This window comes from Phascolarctos cinereus, unplaced genomic scaffold (genome assembly GCF_003287225.1).
Source record: "Phascolarctos cinereus isolate Bilbo 61053 unplaced genomic scaffold, phaCin_HiC Scaffold_4;HRSCAF=312, whole genome shotgun sequence".
NCBI lineage: Eukaryota > Metazoa > Chordata > Mammalia > Diprotodontia > Phascolarctidae > Phascolarctos > Phascolarctos cinereus.
This window is the reverse complement of record NW_027555847.1, coordinates 356,754,640-356,773,849: the sequence shown is the minus strand read 5'-3', so window position 1 is coordinate 356,773,849 and position 19,210 is coordinate 356,754,640. Positions and strand designations below refer to the sequence as shown.

Here is a 19,210-nt window from a genome sequence, read left to right as displayed (position 1 = left end):
AAAAAGCAACAGAACACCATTTGATTCACTAGAAGAATATATATATTATATATATATATATATATATATATGTGAAATATATATTGCTTCCTTTAAGATCATCCTCCAATAAGATGTCTCCTATGCTTTTATTGAAGTCAAACATTCCTCATTGAGACAAGTAACAAAAGAGGCAGCTCTGCTTGACCCTCTAATCATACATATTCAATGAAGAATGAAGTAGGTACTCATATGCTTGCAAAAACAATGCCACCATCATGGCCAATGCCCAACACAATCCAAATTGCAGAGACTTTGTAAAGTCTCCCATCTGTAGGAGAGGTTGTGCTGATTCATCAAGCCTTGAACCATGGTACAGTTTTCTAAGCATGATCCACAATCAATTAAATTACTTCAGCCAAACTATTTGCGCAAGGAAAACCAAGTGGACAACGAATATTTTTTGAGATAGACTCATGCCCTGTGGAGGGTGTCCACAGTACATCGATCTTGGACTGACCATACAGATGAATACAACAGTCTGGGTCTAGAATGGACTAGGAGGAGACAAATGGACTGCGTTACATTTGCAGTATTGTACATCACTTTTAATGAACCTCTAACCACAAGCTTCTCTCTGAAACAAAGACCCATTTGTAAATGCCAACAGTCCTCCAGTAATGTGAAGCATGAAATAACTGTGATCTCCAAGGAACTACAATTGCAAGCCAGCCAAATCTTGATGGAAAGGCACATGATGCATGGATATGAAAAGGCTAAAGGATAGTAACACGGTGTATAAAGATATGATTAAAGAGGTATGTGATCCAAAGGAAGTGACCTTGCCATGTAATAGGAGGAAGAGATGACATATAAACAGGCCGTGTGATGTCAAGAGATAAAGAAGACATTTCTAATCACATTGATTAGACCCCCTGAGGATGTTTTATGGGAGGATGCAGAAATGCATCTAAGAATGAGAACAACAGCAAAAGAATGAGAACACGTTGGTCAGGAGCAAGGTAGACCACTGGAGGGCATACTTTCATGGAGACAATCACAAAGCCATCAAAGTATTGAAGCAAATACAGGACTGATCTGAGAGAAAAGTGGCTTGGAGTGGGGAGCCCAAGTACTAGGCTACTACAGTAACCCAGGAAAGAAGTGTGAATAAGGGTGATGACTGAGCATATGGCAAGGAGACAAACTTTACCAAAATTGACCAGCTAATTGCATATCGGGCAGGAGAAGAACGAGCCAAAAAATGATTCACGAGTTGACAAAATTAGGTTACAGATTGTCCTCAAAAGAAATAGAGAAGTTTGGAGGCCTCCTTTTTTTTAAGCAGGAGGGTAGGGGGAACATGGTGATAATCACTTCCTTTTGGGGCTTATTAGTTTTGAGATATATGTTAGTCTGATTGATTGTGTGCTTTGGGTTTTAATTGCATGGTGCCATAACTAACACGCATAAGTGACTTATAAGATGTTAGTGACATGTATTGAAAGATACATAAGATGAGGTGGAAATCAGCAGCCCCCTCCCCAGTCTATTTACACTAGCCATGAAGTAGCAGGCCTTTTGGCACAACTGGCCCCAGACCTCAATGTACTATACACTGTGGTCTCCAATAAACAAAGGTGTGTGCCAGTAAGCAGGTCATTGCCCCAGTACAGAGACAGCCATATATTCTCCTTAGCAGGAGGCAGATCTTATAAATCTTTCTGGAAGCCTGAGTGCAAAAGTCCTAACTTTGTCCTAATGACGTCTTCTGGTACGTTGTTATGCAAGGCATTTCATGAGAAGGTAGGGAGTTGGGGGAACTTAATACGTAAGGGATGAATCACCTTATCTCTGAGAAAGGGCTGCAAGAACAGAGAGAATTGAATTCCTGGGAAACAAATCTTAAGCAGAAAAGCAAAATACAAGGTGTGTACATGATGTTCATATAGAGATACAATGCAGTAAGTAACAACTAATTTCCTCCATTGTCCATCTTTCGAAAGCACATGCTTATACCTTAGAAACATAAATAGTGAGGGAGATATAGATAGGCAAGCTTATATTTTCTGTTGATGGTGGCAATGCCATAAATAAGATATAAAAAGGCCAGAGTCAAGGACAGTGACTTCTATGAAGGTCCGAAGTGTTAACCATACTGATTCATCAGCATGCCCACCAAATCAATAATGCTTTCTAACACCAATTTGCTCTTTTAATTTACTAAAGTCTACTAAAATAGAGGTATTCAATCCAGTGTTTGAAACCAGGATCAATTTAAGATTACAAGTAAATGTTAAGAACTATCACACCAATGGATCCCACTCAGCTCAATGAGTTCTACCATTTATAACTGTTGCATATCAAACTAACTGCACAAATATTATGCAGCCAGTGTATTTTCTTCTCCATATCAATGTCAGAAAATATCTAATGGTTTTGTGGTTTCGGTATGGTGTCCAGCCATCAGTGGACCATCTCTGTTCTCTGTTCCTATTGAACTTTTGATATCTTGTCAAAGTTTTCCTCTCTCTCTCTCTCTCTCTCTCTCTCTCTCTCTCTCTCTCTCTCTCTCTCTCTCTCTCTCTGTCTCTCTCTCTCCACACACACACACACACACACACACACACACACACACACACACTTATATAATTACATAATCATCGTGGTACAGGGGTGGGGACCCTGTGGCTTCAAGGCCACATGTGACCTTCTGAGTCCTCAAGTGCAGGCCTTTGACTGAATCCAAACTTCACAGAACAAATCCCCTTAATAAAAGGATTTGTCCTGTAAAACTTGGACTCAGAACCTGGAAAGACTTGTATGGTCTGATGCTGAGTGAAGTGAGCAAAACCAAGAGAACTTTGTACACAATAATAGCCACGTTGTGTGATGACTAATATTGATAAACTTAACCCTTCTCAGCAATACAGGGATCTAAGACATCCCCAGAGGCCTTGTGATGGAAAATGCTATCCATATCCAAAGAAAGAACTATGGAAGTTGAATTGCTATCATTTTTTTTCTCTTCTGTTGAGTTTTGTTTCCTCTTTCTAATGGTTCCTCCTATTGGTTTTAATTTTTACTTACAACTTCACTAATGTGAAAATATGTTTAATAGGAATGTAAATGCATAGCCTATATGAGATTATGCGCCGTCTTGGGGAGGATGGTGGGGAGGAAGGGGGAGAAAAATTTTAGACTGAAAAGCATATGGAAGTGATTGTTGATAAATCAAAATAAATTAATAAAACTAAAAAAACTTGGACTCAGTCAAAAGGCAGCACCCAAGGACCTAAAAGGCCACATGTGATCTTGAGGCAGCAGGTTCCCACCCCTGTCCTAATACAATCCAAATTAAAGCAGAAATCATAGAAACAATTTAATAGCCACATAAAGCAAAACAATGACATTATAAAATACACAGATACTGAGGGGCTTAAAATATATTTAAATTGTTAAAGCTATCAAGACCCAGCTCCATAAACATATATTTATGTATTTATATGTATGTGTGTACGTACACACACATGTTGTTGTTTATTAGTTTCAGTTGTATATGACTTTTTGTGACTCCATTTGAGATTTTCTTGGCTAAGATAGTGGAATGGTTTGCCATTTCCTTCTCCAGCTCATTTTACATGTGAGGAACTTAGGCAAACAGGGTTAAGTGACTTGCCTCCAGTCACATAGCTAGTAACTGTCTAATGCTGGATTTGAACTCAGGTCTTCCTTGCTCCAGGGCTGGCACTCTATCCATCATACTACCTAGCTGCCTATATATCTATAGACAGATATTGATAAATGTAGATGTAAATATATACACATATATACTACGTGTGTCTGTGTGTGTGTGTGCGTATAATTTCAGTCCTCACATAATTTAACTCAAAGGTCATCAGCTGTGGAACAGCTAGATTACCATGCACCTTGCTCTTTTTCTAATTCACTCTTCTAATATGAATGGAGAGTCTTACTTAAGTATGGTACTAGCCTTTTCTTCTCTATATGTCGTTATGACTATTTTGTTTTTCCACTCTTTTCTAATTTCTGCCTTTGCTGGCTAAATTTGTATTGCAGTACTCGCAAATATGTTTAAGTCATTCAGACTCACACTCGCTTCATCAACTACTCTACATGAAGCGTCAGAATTAATTCTGTGATACTTCAGCATTACATTGTAGGCTTTTTCTTTTATTTCCCCATTGTGAAATTCTTAAGGCTAAAACTACTAACTTGACTGGAATCATAGCAACATGTTCTTTTAGGCTCTGCATTTAGAACTCCTTTTTTAAAGAACAAAAATCAATGTAAAATGATACTGTTCAGCCAGAGACAAGAGTAGGAACCTTGTGGCTCGGAGTCTTGCATTTTTTTTTTTTGTGTGGATCCACCTTTGTAGTTGATTTCCTAAGGGCACTTGGACTTTTCTTTAGGTCTGGAGTTTTAAGTCCAATGAGTCCCAAATTCCTTTTCCAGAGTAGTTCCTGGAGCTAAGCTCCAATAGTTTAAACTTATGGAAATCAATAGATTCAACATTGGAGGTGTTAGAGGAAGAAGAGGGATATCTCAAGAGAACAAAATTCTAATTCTTTTAGTCTGCTAATCATAGAAACCAGTAGTGGTAGTACATGGTAGTAGCAGCAGCTGTAGCAGCAACAGCAGCAGCAACAGCAGTAGTAGCAGCAGCAGCAGCAACAGCAGTAATAGTACTACTACTAGTACTAGTAACTACTACTACTAGTAGTGACAGGAGCAATGATAGCTGACATTTATATAGTGCTTACTATGTGCCAGGCACTATGCTAAGAACTTTACAAATATTATCTCATCTGATCTCAACCCTGGGGAGTAGGTGCTCTATAGCCAAAAAAAAAAAAAAAGCTTTTTAATGTAGAACATCATTAACCAGTTGGAAAACTTTCTTTACAATTAAAATCTACATGCCTGTTATTTAATAGTCAATATATAAAATGTTTTTCCCCCTAGATGAGCAGTCTAGTTCTCCAGGACAGTAACCTTATTGCAAATAACATTTAAAAATGTCTATCTTTAATTCACATGTGAAAAAAAAAGTGATGGCAGTCAACCAGGAATGAGGAGGGGTACGTTCAGAAACTGCCCTGGCATTTACTCTGTTGTTTCTCCTCTCAGCAGCTGCTCTTTCATTGCATGGGTATGGGATTTTTTTTTTACATTCCAAATATATAGCCCATAGTGAATCCTTTTTATCAGATTGAAGGCCCTAAAAACTTAGAGTGGTGAAGGTATTAATTAGTCTACCATGTTGTTTTATTGTCCTTGTTTCATGGATTCCAGGACCCCCTTTTTACTGTTTTATTTTAAAGAAGAATAATTCACGTTTCCTCTTGGACAAGGGATTATTCCTTCCCATTAGCATCCATTTACAACTATCACTTGCAAACTTGGATATAATTTTCTGAATTATTCAGAAGGAAACTTTATGCTTCTTTTTTTCTCTTTTTAATTTTAATACTTTTATTCTGAACTTAAACTCCAGAATAAGAAAGCATTTCCATGAGCCCAGCAGAACACAAAAGGAGATTTTATATAAGCTGAGTCTCCATTTTATAAAACTTGCTTTAACAACAACAAAAAATTTACAAAAATTTCTACAAGTTACTTTCAGAACTATTGCTTATCTGTGCTTCCTTCTCTTTTTTTTTTCCAGGACATCATCAATAGATTCCTCTTCTCTTCACTTTGCACTCTCATTCTAATAGATTAGGCTGTTTTCACTTACACTTTCTTGAAATAGAGTATCTAGGCTTTTGTGTTTTTCTTTTTAATTGTGGTTTTCAGGGACCCCAAGGATTATTAAATTCTATCTCCTTAACCTGTTTTCTAGATCATTTTTTTTCATATCAGATATATTACATTTTCCTCTTTTTTCAGTCTTTTTTTTTTTTGGTGAAGCAATTGGGGTTAAGTGACTTGTCCAGAGTCACACAGCTAATGAGTGTTATGTGTCTGAGGCAGGATTTGAACTCAGGTCCTCCTGACTCCAGGGCTAGTGCTTTATCTACTGCTCCACCTATCTGCCCCTGATTTGAGAAGCTAGTTTCTTCCTTTCTTCCTTCCTTCCTCCCTTCTGCTTTTTGGTGAGGCAGTCAGAGTTAAGTGACTTGCCCAGGGTCACGTAGCTAGTTAAGAGTCAAGTGTCTGAACTCAGGTCCTCCTAACTCCAAGGTTGGCACTGTATCCACTGTGCCACCTAGCTGCCCTTGCTTTTGTTTTAATATTTCTTGCTATCTTTTGGAGTCATTGATTCCTGTTTGCTTTATTCTAGTTTTCAGAGCATTCACTACTTCTGTAAAGTTTTATTCTCTGTGTTCTAATCTGTTTATTCTCCTTTCAGTCATTTCCTCTGGAGCTTTTGTTTCATTTTTAATGTAACAATAGTAATAATAATAATAGCTAATGTTTATACAGCACCTACTATGTGCCTAAGTGTGCTAAGTGCTTTACAAATATTATCTCATTTGATCTTTACAACAGCCCTGCTATTATCTGCATTTTACAAATGAGAAAAATGAGGCAATCAGGTTAAGTGGCTTGCCCAGAATCACACAACTAGAAAGTTCTGAGACCATATTTGAGCTTAGGTCTTCCATACTCCAGGTCCAGTGCTCTATCCTCTGTGGTACCTAGCTGCCTTCTTGCTTCACTTCTAGATACTTCTATAATCCTTATGAAAATCCCATTTTTCTCCTTATAGTCCCTTCTTGCAGTTGTTAGGGAGTTTACTCTTTGTTTCTATGTTGTATTTTTTGGCATCTCTAGAGCTATAATAAGTTTTTAGACTGGTTGATGTGTTCTCTGGCTTCTCTCTAGTTTTTGATGTAGCGGTTAAAAGACTGTTGATAAACTTGAAATCAATAATTTCGGTAGAATGGTGATATCAGAAACTTTTTAAGAGGTTGAGAAGTAAATGGGTAGTAAGAAGGTGGAGAGGACAAGCATAGATGACCTCCAGGAGAGTGGAAGTGGAAGGAAAGAGAGCTTCGGGATGGTAGCTTAAGGACATGGTAGGGTCAAGTAAAGGAGGGCATCTGGCCATATGTGTAGGGAATTAACTCATGAACAAGGACACTGCCTTTCCTAATCTCTCCCATTCCCAACATTGAGCCCTTCTTTACAAGGGGAGAAAAACTTGGTTAAGCAAAGTGACTCTGTATGATAGAATATGTGAGTGTGTGACACTATGCTTTGCAGGCCCATACCTTCTTGCCAAGAGAAGTTGTTTTTTTGGTGGGATTTCTATTTGGGGGGACCAAGTAGCCATCACAATTAATATGAGTTTGATTGGTTTTTGGTGTTGTTTTCACTTACATCGGTGTAATCTCTGAATTTGGCTCCCTTGGTTTTGCTTATTTTATTCTATATCAGCTCACGTAAGTCTTTCTGTATTTCATTGAGTATCTCATATTCATCATTACTTATGACACAGCAGTATTCTCTTGATTTTTTTATAGCACAGTTTGTTCAGCTGTTTTCCAAATATTTCTAGATATTTTCCTTTTTCTTCCCATTTTTTGCTACCATGAAAGTACAACTATTAATATTTTGGTATATATGACCTATATATACATATATAGATGTATATATATGTATATATATAGTATTTGTGTGTATATGTATGTGTGTGTTGTATTGCTGAGTCACTGGATATGAACAGTTTAATGGCATTCTAGCATAATTCTAAATTATTTTCCGCAATGATTGAGCCAAGTTACAATTCAACCAAAATTCTTAGTCTCCACAAAATTCCGCCCCTCATTGACTGTTTCCCTATTTTTTGATCTGGGACCGATTTATGAATTTGAGATCTTGTCACATAATCATCAGGGTTGTTTTCACTTTCATTTCTCTCTATTATTTCTGATAGAGAGCTTTTTCATATGGTTATTGAAATGATATGGTTGTTGATATATGGTGATCATGCAGTCATTAATAATTTTGTCTTTCTTCAATTAAAAACTGTTCATTTTCTTCAGCCACTTATTTGTTGTGAAATAGTTTTTATATATTGAGTCAGTTACCTATATGTCTACTCCACAACCAATTCATTAGTGTACCTATTTTTTCCTTATCCCCTCCAACATTTTGTCATTTCTGATAGGTGTGAGGTGGTACCTCAGAGTTGCTTGAATTTGCCTTTCTCTAATAAATAGTGATTTAGAACATTTTTTAATATGATTATAAATAGCTCTGTTTTCTTCTGAAAGCTGCCTGTTTATATCCTTTGACCATTTATCAACTGGGAAATGACTATTATTTTATAAATTTGACTCTATCCTAAACTCAGTATATATTTGAGAAATGAGGTCTTTATCAAAGAAACTAGCTGTAATTTTTTTTACATTTCTTCATTGTGTATGGTACCATTTAGCAAAATGCAGTTCACCTGATTATCCCTTTTAATTAGTTCTATTTTGCTTTTACTTTGAGATCATGATTGCTATCCTTGCCTTTTTTAGTACTACTGAAACGTATTAGATTCTACTCCAGCCCTTTATTTTAACTCTGTGTATCTTTCTGTGTCAAGTGTGGCTCTTATAAACAACATATGGTTGGATTCTGCTTTTTACTTTCTTTTCATAAGTGAGCTCATCCCTTTTACATTCATAGTTACATTACTAACTCTGTATTTCCCTCCATGTCAATTTCTTCTGTTTATTCTTCTCTCTCTCTTTTTATCCTGTCTCTCCTCTAAAGTCCATTTTGTGTCTAACCACTGCCTCCCTTAATCTGTTCTCCCTTTATCATCCCCCTTTCTCTCTTACCCCCTTCTGCTCTACTGGGTAAGTTATATTTTTTATACAAAATTGAGTGTGTATATATATTCTTCCCTCTTTGAACCGATTGAGTAAGAGTGAGGTTCAAACATTGTTCACCATCCCCACTGTTTTCCCCTTCGCTCTTCATTAAGGTCTGCCTTAAGCACCTCTTTTATGTGAAAAAAATTATCCCCATTCTACCTTTACCTTGCCTCTACTCCCTATGCATCGTTCTTTCTCACCTTTTCTTTTTTTTTTTTGGAGATCATTCCAACAAAATTGACTCACCTCCATGCCCTCTGTCTATGTAGGTTCCTTCTAAATGCCCCAGTAATAAAATTTTTAGGAGTTACATGTCTCATCTTCCCATATAGGAATGTAAACAGTTTAATTTTTGAGACCATTATAATTACTCTTTTATCTTTACCTTTTTATGCTTCTCTTTAGTTTTCTGTTTGAATGTCAAATTTTCAATCGGCTCTGGTCTTTTTATCAAGAATACTTGAAAGTCCTCTATTTCATTAAATATCCATTTTCCCCTGGAAGGATTATGCTCAGTTTTACTGGCTAAGTTATTCTTAGTTGTAATCCTAATTCCTTTGCCTTCAGGAATATCATATTCCAAGCCCTCTGCTCCTTTAATGTGAAAGCCACTAAGTCTTGTGCTATCTTGACTGTGGCACCACAATATTTGAATTGTTTCTTTCTGACTGCTTGAAATATTTCCTCTTTAACCTTGGAGCTCTGGAATTTGTCTGTAATATTCCTGGGAGTTTTCATTTTGAATCTCTTTCAGGAGGTGCTTGGCAGACTGTTTCAATTTCTCTTCATCCCCAGGATATAAGAAATTGGGCAGTTTTCCTTGGTAGTTTTTTTTTTAATATGATGTCTAGGTCCTTTTATTTATTTTATTTATTTTATCATTGTCTTCAGGTAGACAATCTTCAATTGTCTCTCTCTGATTTATTTTCCAGATCAGTTGTTTTTTCTGATGATATCCCACATTTATTCTATTTTTTTATTCTTTTGAGTTGGATTGTTTCTTGATGTCTCATGGAGTCATTAGCTTCTACTTGCCGAATTCTAGGTTTGAAGAAATTATTTTCTTCAGTGAGATTTTGTACCTCTTTTTCCATTTGGCCAGTTCGGTCTTTTAAGAAAATTTTTGTAACTCCTTTTCCATTTGGCCTATTCTAGTTTTTAAGGAAGTATTTTCTTCAGTGAAATTTTTGTTTTGCCTCTTTTAGCATTAGACCAGTTCTGTTGTTTAAGTTGTTACCAAGATGTTAATTCTCTTTTCTTAGTTTTCTTGCATCACTCTCATTCTCTCCCCCCCCTCCATTTTTTTCCTTTATTACTCTTATCTCTCTTTAACTCTTCCAGAAATTCTTATTGGGCTTGGGTCCAATTAGCATTTTTCTTTGAGGCATTGCTTGTAGATGTTTTCACATTGTTGTCCTCTTCTGAATTTGTCTTGGTTTTCCCTGCCACCATAGTAGCATTTTATGGTCAAATTCTGTTTTTGTTGCTGTTTGTTCATTTTTCCAGCCTATTTATAGACTTTAAACTTTATGTGAAAGTTGGGCTCAGCTCAGTTGGGGGTGAGGAAGCACTGTCCCATGCTTCAGGCTTTTTGTGCTTCTGTTTTCAGAGCTAGCTCTGGGGTTCTGCAAGTTTTTTGTGTTTCCGATATGCTGTGATACTTGGAGAGGTATGGTCACTGCTCCCTGGTCTGCACTCTGGTCCTTACCCAGGAAGGGGCCTGGTCCTCTGCAGCCACAAGCCCTGGCATCTCTTTGCCTTGGAACTGTGACCAAGACCCCTGCTCCCTTGTCAGCAACCCTTAGCACTCCTCTCCACTTTGGACCTGCAACCCTAAACTGTGTATGGGCATTAGCGTTGCCAATCAGTGGCAGCCGTACCCAGTGTCAGCAAAGGAGCTCCTGTAATCTCTTTCTGACTAGTTGTCCAAACCCCTTACCATCTCTTGGCTGAGAGCTCCTGAAGCTGCTGTGGCTATGACCACACAGCATGTGTGGCCTCCATACAAGCTTCCACCCCAGTTGTACAAACTTCTCCTGGAAACCTTTTAAATGTTCTTAGGCTGGAAGAATGTCTCTCTCTGGCCTCGTTGTCTCTGCCACTCCAAAATTTTATTTGAGGCGTTATTTTAAAGTTGTTTGGAGAGGAATGTGGAAAGCGTTCAGCTGGGTTGCCTCAAATTTCCCTCTTGGCTCTCCTCTGCAACTTAGAGTCTTTGAGGGCTCACATGATTAGGGACTTGTTTGTCTACTAGTGGGACTTCACCCTAAATTGGCTTCACTACAGAGCTAGCCTAGAAGCTACTACATGCTACCTCTCATTGATTATAATTACTTGCATTGTTATGATTTTTATAAGTTATTTTAGTCCTAATTTTGTCATGCATTTTCTGGACATCTTTACCTGAATGTATGATAAACACCTCAAATTCATTGGATTCAAAATGAAATTTATTGTCTTTCTTTTAAAGCTGCCCTTCCTCCAAACTTCCTTTTTTTTTTTATTTTCAGATTACTATCATCCTTCCAGTCACAAATGTTTTCAACCTCAGAGTAAACCTCAACTTTTCTCTTTCCTTTATCAGCCCTCCCCCACATCCAGTCAGTAACCAAGTCTTGACTTCTCTCTCCATAACATCTCTCACATCGATTCCCCTTCTATCACCTTACCTGGCTATTACCTTAGGTCAAGCCCTTATCACCTCATGCCTTTACTATTGCTATAGACTCCTCTTTGATCAAAAGGGTGGCTCTTGAACATCTAGGGAAAAAAAAAAGAAATAATCACTAAAATGTATCCTTTTCTAGACAATCCCTTGACCGTATCTTCTATAATTTTAAGTAAAATCTTAGCAAAGAAACTACAGAAATGTATCCCAAACATTATTCAGTAGAACCAAGGTAGATTTAGACCAGAGGCACTCTATGATTCTCACTATTACTTCCATTGCTCTAACTCAGCAATCTGGCTTCCATTAAGTCTTGCAGGCACCCTGGCTTCCCAGAACAGTGACAAATAGCCCTTAACACCGTACTTCATCACTTCACCTTAGCCATCCTCTTGATTTCTCTGCTACCAGTCTCTCCCTTTCATCTGTCTTCTACCCATCTGCCCAAGTAATCTTCCCCAAAGCACAGATCTGACTACATATTTCTTATGGTTAAGGATTTTGAATGCCTTCTAAGATAAAACATCAATTCCTCAGCTTAGCATTTAAAGTCCTTCATAATCTGCATCCATTCTACCTTTTCAGACTCATTTCAAGTGATTTTGCCTTCATGTACTCCCCACTCCAGACCTGCCTTTTGAACTCAGCAGTATTATCTCCTATCTCTGTAAAACTTTGTGATTCTGTTGGTAAAAGAACTGCATGACTGCAAAGGTATCGATATGATAGCAGGCAATTGAAATGTAGTTGTTATATATACAAGTTGAGATTATATCAGCGTACAGATAAGCAAGAAACTCATCTCGGGTCTTCTGTGTATTTTATTGTGAAGATATGATCTACATAGATATTTTTCTTTGCTTTGTAACAATAGTGATATGTGTATGTGTGTATATGTCACATCATAATCCCAAACTGACTTTAGTGAAGAAGCAAATATAATCATCAAATAACTGAAAAGGAAGGCAGTGACTAGAAGTATTAAGTAATACTTTGACAGTGTATAAATTGTCATCTTTTGTAGAAGCCAATGACAGTTTTAAAACTTCATTATGAAAGATGCAATGAGAATATATGTATTAAATTTAAAATTCATTACTTTTTAAGCTTGACATGAAATAGCATTCATTAAATACATATTTTATGCAGAGAAATGTGCCAAAAGTTGAAAGAGATGCCAAAAAAAATAAGATACAGTTCCTGGCATTATGGAACAGACAGTTGAATAGAGAAATGTAACACATACAAAGATAACATATACAAAAGAAGACATGACTATTGTGTTTAAAAGGAACAAAGCAAGGGCTGTAAGAAGTTGGAGGAATGAGGTAGGTAAGAATTTTACAGACTGTTGAATGAAAGAAGACTTCACAGTCAAGTTTATATTTGATCCAGGCCTGAACACATGAATATAACAAGCAAAGATAACAGAGAGGACAATACAGAAATAGGAAGCAGCACCATGTGGGGGGAGCATGCACAGGGACTGACTGAGCATCAATGTTGGCTTCAGTGTCAGATATTGGGGGACTGAAGGAGGAGAATAGTTTGGGATGATACCAAATTATGGGAAGTCTTGAATGCCAGGCTTAGGAGTCTGATCTTTCTTTAATAAACAATAGAGAGCCAACATTGCTCAAAAAGCATCCGATCTAATGTGGCTAATATCTTGCTGTCATGATGAGAAAAAAAAGTATATTAGAATTGACATATTTAATTAAAATGTTATTTTCAATCTGCAAATTGTAAAAAAAAAACTTTGATAAAAGTATTTATTTCTTGAAATAACATTACTGACTGTGTGCCTTTAAGTGTTTTTTTAACCTATCTAATACAGTACACACATGCACACACATACACATCTATACACACACACACACATATACATATATATATTTCCTATATCCTCTGATACATCATAAGCTTTATAAGTATGGTACAGCATCTGTGCATATTCCTTTCTCCTCCAGTCTCCTATAATAGGGCTTTGTACTTTTAGAGGCTTAACAAATTTTGTTCAGTTGAATTGGCTCCATTATATAGGCATTGCTACTCTTGTCATGTCTTAAACCATGTATAACACACCGAAATCTAAGAGGTGGTGTTATTTTCCATCTTTTATAGATATTTTTGGTCACTTTCTATTTATACTCTTTGAAGTAAAATGAATGACATTAGCATGATAACAAAAAGACTTTATTCCGAGTGAATAGTTAAGTTGTCACTAATTTATTTCTTTTTTTTTCTTTCTGTAGTCTTATTCCAGTTAAAATTATGCGTGATTGGAAGGAACTGTTTTTTAGCGGGAAACCAATTTATGAACAAGCCTCCATTGACCCTCTGCCGACTCACTTTACTTCAGATCAACTAGTAGAATTATCCAAGAGGACTTTACTAGATGACAATGATTATGAGGAGTATAAGGTACCTACCTAATGCAGGACAAGTAAAGGAGATATACTTGAATAAACAACTTCTTTTTAATATTTAATATTCTGCCATGATGTAGTCACTTGATTTTAGTGCTATTCTTTTTTTTTTTTTTATAGGAGTCATTATAGTACCACTGGCTCCCATGCCTTCTCATTTACTTTTATTTTTTAATTGCAGTGGTAATTAAGTGAAACTTTGTGTCAGCACCATTTTGAAATTTATTTAATAATCACAGAAGTGTTGTGGTCTCAAAATATTCCATATAGAGGAGGAAAAAATCATAAATCTTGGTGGCTAGATTTCAGAGTTTTAACACTGTTATAAAACTATCCTTTTTCATTTTTCTGTAATTTTTTTCCATTGTTTCAGGTGGCCCTATTAAAAACTGTTTAGTAGTAATCTTGAAAAGACAAGTTGGTAGTTTCCATAGAGAGTTTTGGAGAGACACACCAGGATATAATTATTAGCATATTTAAATTGGTAAGAAGATAAGGGAAACAGTAGGAAATAGGCAACAATTATAGACAGAATGAGGGGATAAAGGAACTCAGATTGGGAAATGTAGGTTGAACAAGAGACATGGAACACTGAGTCCAGTGTGAAATATAAGGGAAGGAATTTGAGAAGAGAAGTAACATGACTTGAACAAAGAAAAATGAAGATGATTTGGACCTTAACTAGGTAGTGGGTAAAGCATCAGCATGGTGTTGAGCCTTAGAGAAAGAAGTTACCAACAGTGGGGGGAAGAGAAAATGAAACAAATCTTTCAAAAATGCTATAGAGCTAACTTTTCATCATATTTCAAGTTGAATTAATCTGAATTTCTAGAATTATATGAACATATTCTACCTGCGTATTTTGGTGAAGCTGTAGGATTTACTAGACCAAATATATCCGTCAAAAGTTTGATGACTAATGACGGAATGTCCCAGACTGAATACAGTTTATAAAAACCTTTCTCTTTTCTACAAGATAGTTAAATGTTAAATATTAAGCTGAAGTTTAACATGTTATGCTTATTGATAAGTGTAAATTAATTTTATGCTTTTGCTTAAACAGCAAAATATTAACATTCTGCTTTCTTCTTATTTTAATAGGAAGTCAAGGCACTTAACACAGGCTTCAGTTTAGCAAAGTTTTCTCTATCTTTGTGTGTGTGTGTGTGTGTGTGTGTGTGTGTGTGTGTGTGTGTGTGTAAAAATGCTTACCACAGTAATGTGCTTTTTTTACCCACATCCTAAACCAACAGGTATGCTTGCTTTTGCAGAAAATTATCAGCTTTTGTTAGGAGTAAGTAGATGTCTGACAGCACTACCTTTGCTGTTTTTCCAAAAATGAAAGTTGTCTTCAGAAGCCCTACTTTATGCATATATGCTAACAGGTCAAATTGTAAAATAACTTTCCTTTGAAAGTAAATAAAATAAAGTAAGTAATGTGCACATTTGTATTTGTTTATGTTATATTTTAAAGTTTGTTTTGAGGAAACTGTCAATTAAGTCAAACTCCCATGATTTTAGAATTTAAACTCCTTGGAGATCAAATCTTATCTGAGCATACAAGTAAAAATGAAGCTGATAGAGTCTTAGGCCCTATATTTCTACCTTGTAAAATATGTGATGTGGCTAATTTGCAGTTTATTTGAAGAGTCCTGGGTAAGCTGTCGGGTTGTTATAAGCAAAACACTGTGGGTTAGCTAGTAAAAGCAGTCAATCACTTTCACTCTTGCTAAATTCATTTATTTTTTAAAATACATCAAGTGATTGTATATCTTGTAGTTCACCCAGTTAGGGCAGTGTATAATGGATGAGCATGAGAAAGATTTCTAATAAATGAGAAAGCTCAACCTTCACTACTTTCCTATGTTGATGTTTCATTATGTTGTTGCATCCCTAGGCTTTTAAAGGGCTAGCCCAATAGAACAAAAGTTCTGGCCAGTTAGACAAAGCCAGAAAGTCTTTGAGTAAGGACCCAGTGATGGACTCCATACATGGCATCTGAAAATCAGCCTTAGTCAAAGATCCTCATCACCAGCCTGACATTGAGTAAGGAAGGCTTGGGCCGTGGCAGCTCTAGAAAGTCAGTTGCTAAAGGCCAATAGGACCTTATGCTACACCAAGAGGCAGAGTGCTTGGTGAAAGGGAAGGTAATGATCCTGCTGGGCATTGCCCTGGTTGTACCACATCTGGAAGGCCATCACTCAGCGGGAGGGCGTTTTGGATGGTCAAGGGTCTATAGGTCGTATGAGGATGAGTGGAGGAATTAGGAATGTGCAGCCTGGAGAATAATGACTGCCTTCAAGTATTTGTAGGCCTGTCATATGTACAGGGGGTTACACTTGCCCTATCTGGCCTCTGAAGGACAAAGCTGAGAGCTATAGGCGGAAATTTAATAAGGCTCATCTAGGCTTGATATAAGGGGGAGAAAAATTCCTAGTAATAGAGCTATCCAAACTTAGAATGGGCTGCCTTGGGAAATAACAGACTCTTCCTCATGTGGGGTCTTTAGGCAAAGGCTGGCTGACCAGTCATTAAGCATGCTATATAAGAGATTTTTGCTGAGATACAATTTAGATGAGATGGCCTCTTAGGTCCCTTCCAGCTCTGAGATACTGCAGTATGGGTGGAGCAAATCCCTACACCAAAATACATAATTAAAAACAAATCACAGATCCTTAAATATTGAAGAAAGAAAAATCTGATATCAGTAACAGTTTTATAATGCTCACAACTTTACTGTTTCTTTTTTTTGGTTCCTTTTTTTTTTTTTTTGGCTAGGCAGTGGGGTTAAGTGACTTGCCCAGGGTCACACAACTAGTGAGTGTTACCTGTCCAAGGTCGGATTTGAACTCAGGTCCTCCTGACTCCAGGGCCAATACTCTATCCACTGAGCCACCTAGCTGCCCCTAACTTCACTGTCTCTAAAGGACGTTTTATCTTGTTCTGCTTAGCACAGTGTAAGTGCTTAATACATGTTTATTGACTATTGACTATTGACTGATTGACTAATTCTCCTGCCAAATAAAGCATCAGCCAGGCTTGAGAGTTAAAAATCTGAATTATTTTTTCCCCAATAAATCATAAATAACATTAAAGAAGATTTCTGAATATTATTTTATAATGGTTGATTCTTAAATCAAGTTCTTGCATCACAATCAAATAATAAGTACAAGAGTAAGCTTTCCAGAGCAGCTAGGTGGTGCAGTAGATAGAGCACCAGCCCTGGAGTCAGGAGGACCTGGTTTCAAATCCGGCCTCAGACACATAACACTCACTAGCTGTGTGACTCTGGGTAAGTCACTTTAACCCCAGTTGCCTCACCAAAAAAAAAAAAAAAAGAGTAAGCTTTTCTAATTTAAGAGCCATCAGAAGTTGACTTACAAATGAAACAATTCAAAACAACAGTTAAACTGGAACTACCTCTCAGAGAGTCGTCGTTGCTCTCCAGTCATTTCAGTTCTCTCCTTCTCTTTGTGACTCCATTTGGCATTTTCTTGGCAAAGGTACTGGAGTGTTTGTCATTTCCTTCTCCAGCTCATTTTATAGATGAGGAAATTGAGACACACAGGGTTAAGTGACTTGCCCAGGGTCACCCAGCTAGGGAGTGTCTGAGGCCAGATTGGAACTCAGGAAGAGGAGTCTGCCTGACTCTGGGCCCAGCACACTGTCAGTCACTGCATTGTCCACTATCTACTATCCACTAGTTTCCAAATGTTATCCTAGAAAAGTCATATAAGCTCTCTAAACATCAATTTCCTCATTTGAAAAAATACAAGGAGGTGGGAAGGATTGGCCTTAAAGTCTGAACACTGCTAGAATGACACTGCCTCCTGTTGCTTCGTCATCCTGGCCTGTATGTTTTCCAGCTTATTCCCATCTGACACAAAATTGTGTAGATCCCCAGCAGAGGATTTTTGGAAGAATGCAGACAATAATTGCACAGAATAAACAGACATGCATAGGTTATAATCTGTATCTATGAAAAAAGTACCCATATTGGGGAAAGCATGGGAATCCAAAGTGTCAAAACATATAAATATTAAATTCAACGTATTATTCTAGCCTATCAAAAACTTTTAGGATTCCAAATCTGTCATCCAAGATGTTTACCAGTCTTCCCAGCATCGAAATGTGTTAAACATTCCATCTATCACTGGCTGACCACTTCAGGTCTTTTTCAGATCTAAATGGATGTAGCACTTTTGTTGAGATGTGTTGAGCAAAGTAGGGCCAAGAACAAAGAGCTATGGATTTTTACTAGAAGCCTCACTTCTACCTGTCATGAGTCTATTAACCATTACTCATTAGCTTTAGCCATTTAATTACTTCTGAATCTAGCTATCTGTACTATTATCCTATCCACATCTCTCCATATTATCCTGGAGATATTATAAGATTTTTTTTTTTACAAATGCTTTGCTGAAATCCAGTTGTTCTATGTCTGTGGTCATTATTGTTTAAGTCCTATTCCTCACCCTTACCTCCATTATTCTTTTATTCTCATCTTCTTTAAACTGCCCCCTTCCCCAGCCTCCATCTAAAGCTACCCAGCCTTTCCACTCTGCTCTCTACAATATCTACTCCATAGGGAACAAAGTAGATTTCATTTTAAACCTCTTCCTTTCATGCTCCCCCTATCTTCTTGCACTTGCTGAGACCTGGCTTGCTGCTAGTGGCATAGTTTTTCCTCGTTATTGTTTCTAACACTGGTTTTACTTTCACTCATACCCCTCAACTCACTGATTGTGGTGGAGGAACTGAATTACTCTTTGTTGCTTACTTAGCAGCCTGAGTGAGAACTTTGAGGTTCACTCAGTCCATATCTACCACTCAATCAAAATTCTAATAACCATTGTCTAACAACCTCAAGGACACTCTCCTTCCTTCCTCAGAATTCAGTGCTTTGCTAATGGATTTTCTTTACTCTTCAGTTCCTACTTTCATACTAGTAGACTTCGTAGTACATATTGTTCATCCCTTAAAGTTCTTCAATTTGCTGATTTCCCACTCCTTCACCCTACCACAGTTGGACACAGAGATGGCCACACTCTTGATCTTGTCATAAGTTATACGCGTCCCACATCTATTTTCATGAACTCTGAAATTTCCAAACTGTTATTCATCCTCACCATGACTTACAGCGATTCCATACAACAATTCTTTCCCATGCCATCCCTCCTTTGCTGGTTATACTCTTTTCCCTTACTGATCTTGACCACTTGGTAAAACAGTCCAAGTATACACTATCATCTTTTCATAAGTCTCTTGCCCCTTTATCCCATCAAAGATCT

At 37.2% G+C, this 19,210-nt stretch overlaps 1 protein-coding gene across 2 annotated transcripts in view; it reads left to right on the top strand.

The window, feature by feature from the left end:
* LOC110214653 (sperm flagellar protein 2) overlaps positions 1-19,210 on the top strand; it is a 105,687-nt gene that overhangs the window by 76,205 nt on the left and 10,272 nt on the right. The window contains exon 10 of one of the 2 annotated variants that reach the window (XM_078153221.1): positions 13,746-13,914. In XM_078153221.1, the coding sequence (XP_078009347.1) occupies positions 13,746-13,914 (169 nt within the window). Of the gene's footprint in view, positions 1-13,745; positions 13,982-19,210 lie in introns of those variants that run through there. The other variant, XM_078153222.1, reaches the window with a different exon arrangement.